At 45.5% G+C, this 2,275-nt stretch overlaps 1 protein-coding gene across 1 annotated transcript in view; it reads left to right on the top strand.

The window, feature by feature from the left end:
• LOC112071433 (protein capicua homolog) overlaps positions 1-2,275 on the top strand; it is a 65,572-nt gene that overhangs the window by 21,923 nt on the left and 41,374 nt on the right. The window contains 1 exon segment of the mRNA XM_070439391.1: positions 51-193. Within this exon segment, the coding sequence (XP_070295492.1) occupies positions 51-193 (143 nt within the window).

The following is a 2,275-nucleotide window of genomic DNA, read 5'->3' as shown; positions in this document are numbered from 1 at the left end:
TGCACTTCTTCCCCCATCACCGCCTCCTCCGTCCTCCCCCCCTCTCGTAGACACAGACACCCCAGTGCCACGGGGGGCAAGCTGAGCACCCCTGGGGGGCAGAGAGGGAGAGGCATACCTCAGGGGTTCCATCGTCTCCACAGCCACAACGGGGGAGGAGAATCAACATTTTTCCATCTGCACTGGAGCAGTGGTATGACATTTAGATGGCCTGTTGTTGTATTCAGTGTGATTGTATGTGTTGTAGGTCTAGCTATTTGTCTGTCTTTGCGAGACAAGTGTATGTGGGTGTTTTCTCTCTCTTGAGAGAAAGAGGGTGTGAGTTCTTGTTTGTGCATGTGGTTGTCAGAGAGAAACTAGGGAGGTGTGTACTTACTGCGTAGTTACGATGAGCTTTGAGTGTAAATTACACATACGAACAGGCCTCTACAATACTGCTACACACACACAACAAATAGCCTATCATATTGCAGATAAAAGTGACTTTATATACACTTAACAGAAATATAAACGCAACATGGAACAACTTCAATGATTTTACTGAGTTACAGTTCATATAAGGAAATCAGTCAATTGAAATAAATAAATTAGGCCCTAATCTATTGATTTCACATGACTGGCCAGGGGTCCAGCCATGGGGGAGCCAGGCCCAGCCAATCAGAATGAGTTTTTCCCACAAAAGGGCTGTATTAGAGACAGAAATACTCCTCAGTATCATCAGCTGTCCGGGTGGCTGGTCTCAGACGATCCCCCAGGTAAAGAAGCTGGATGTGGAGTTCCTGGGCTGGCATGGTTATACGTGGTCTGCAGTTGTGAGGCCGGTTGGACGTTCTGCTAAATTCTCTAAAACGAGGCGGCTTATGGTAGAAAAATTGACATTAAATTCTCTGGTGGCCATTCCTGCAGTCAGCATGCCAATTGACAAAACTGCACATTTTAGAAGTGGCCTTTTATTGTCCCCAGGTCAAGGTGCAACTGTGTAATGATCAGCTTCTTGATATGCCACACCTGTCAGGTGGATGGATTATCTTGGCAAAGCAGAAATGCTCACTAACAGGGATGTAAACAAATTTGGACTCCAAATTTGAGAGAAATAAAAAATTTGCGCGTACGGAACATTTCTGGAATCTTTTATTTCAGCTCATGAAACATGGGACTAACACTTTACATGTTGCGTTTATATACACTGCTCAAAAAAATAAAGGGAACACTTAAAAAACAAATTGTAACTCCAAGTCAATCACACTTCTGTGAAATCAAACTGTCCACTTAGGAAGCAACACTGATTGACAATAAATTTCACATGCTGTTGTGCAAATGGAGTAGACAACAGGTGGAAATTATAGGCAATTAGCAAGACACCCCCAATAAAGGAGTGGTTCTGCAGGTGGTGACCACAGACCACTTCTCAGTTCCTAGGCTGCTGTGTGTATAAGTGAGTGCCCTGTGTTGGGTGGTGTGTGTATAAGTGAGTGCCCTGTGTTGGGTGTGTGTTGTATAAGTGAGTGCCCTGTGTTGGGTGTGTGTGTGTATAAGTGAGTGCCCTGTGTTGGGTGTGTGTGTATAAGTGAGTGCCCTGTGTTGGGTGTGTGTTGTATAAGTGAGTGCCCTGTGTTGGGTGGTGTGTTATAAGTGAGTGCCCTGTGTTGGGTGTGGTGTGTGCGTGGCGTGCCCCGTGCTGCATCTGTGTGTGTGTTTGTGCCTGGCCAGCCCGGTGGTGGGTGTGTGTGTGTGTGTGTGCTAGATTCGGGGGTCTGTGTGTGCCGCCTGGTGTTGGGTAGATGTGTGTGGGGCACTAAGCCCAGTCAGGCTGGCCGTGAAGCACTGACTATCCAGATTTCACCTCATAATCACAGAGAAAGCTGGAGTTTCCATCGCAAATCTGTTTCCATTTGGCTCTGTGAGAAACTAACGGGGTCTACTAACTAACCAGGGCTGAGAAGGATCATTTAGTTCTAATAGACTCTGTATGAAGCATGCACCAACCACACTCACAGTCCTAACCTCACTACAAAAGGTTCATTCATGCTACATACAGTAGATTTGTATTCCAGAAAGTAATGGCATAACCTTGTTTGACCGGGCCTGGCCAGAACTAGGCTAATGCTGTAGGTGGTCACTTTAAAGGTGGAGCACATAGCCTAACTAGAATAAGAAGTGAAACCGTTGATTTGAATTATTTAGAGAACAGTCAGATTCTGAAATCAAAATGTTGGAGTAGGCGTGTCAAAATGGGAATGTAATGTAGAGGCCTAAGTTGTTTATCAGAGTACTA

The sequence above is a fragment of the Salvelinus sp. IW2-2015 genome, unplaced genomic scaffold, assembly GCF_002910315.2.
Source record: "Salvelinus sp. IW2-2015 unplaced genomic scaffold, ASM291031v2 Un_scaffold1614, whole genome shotgun sequence".
Classification (NCBI taxonomy): Eukaryota; Metazoa; Chordata; class Actinopteri; order Salmoniformes; family Salmonidae; genus Salvelinus; species Salvelinus sp. IW2-2015.
Note: the sequence above shows the minus strand (reverse complement) of the source record. Positions and strands in the feature narration are given on the sequence as shown.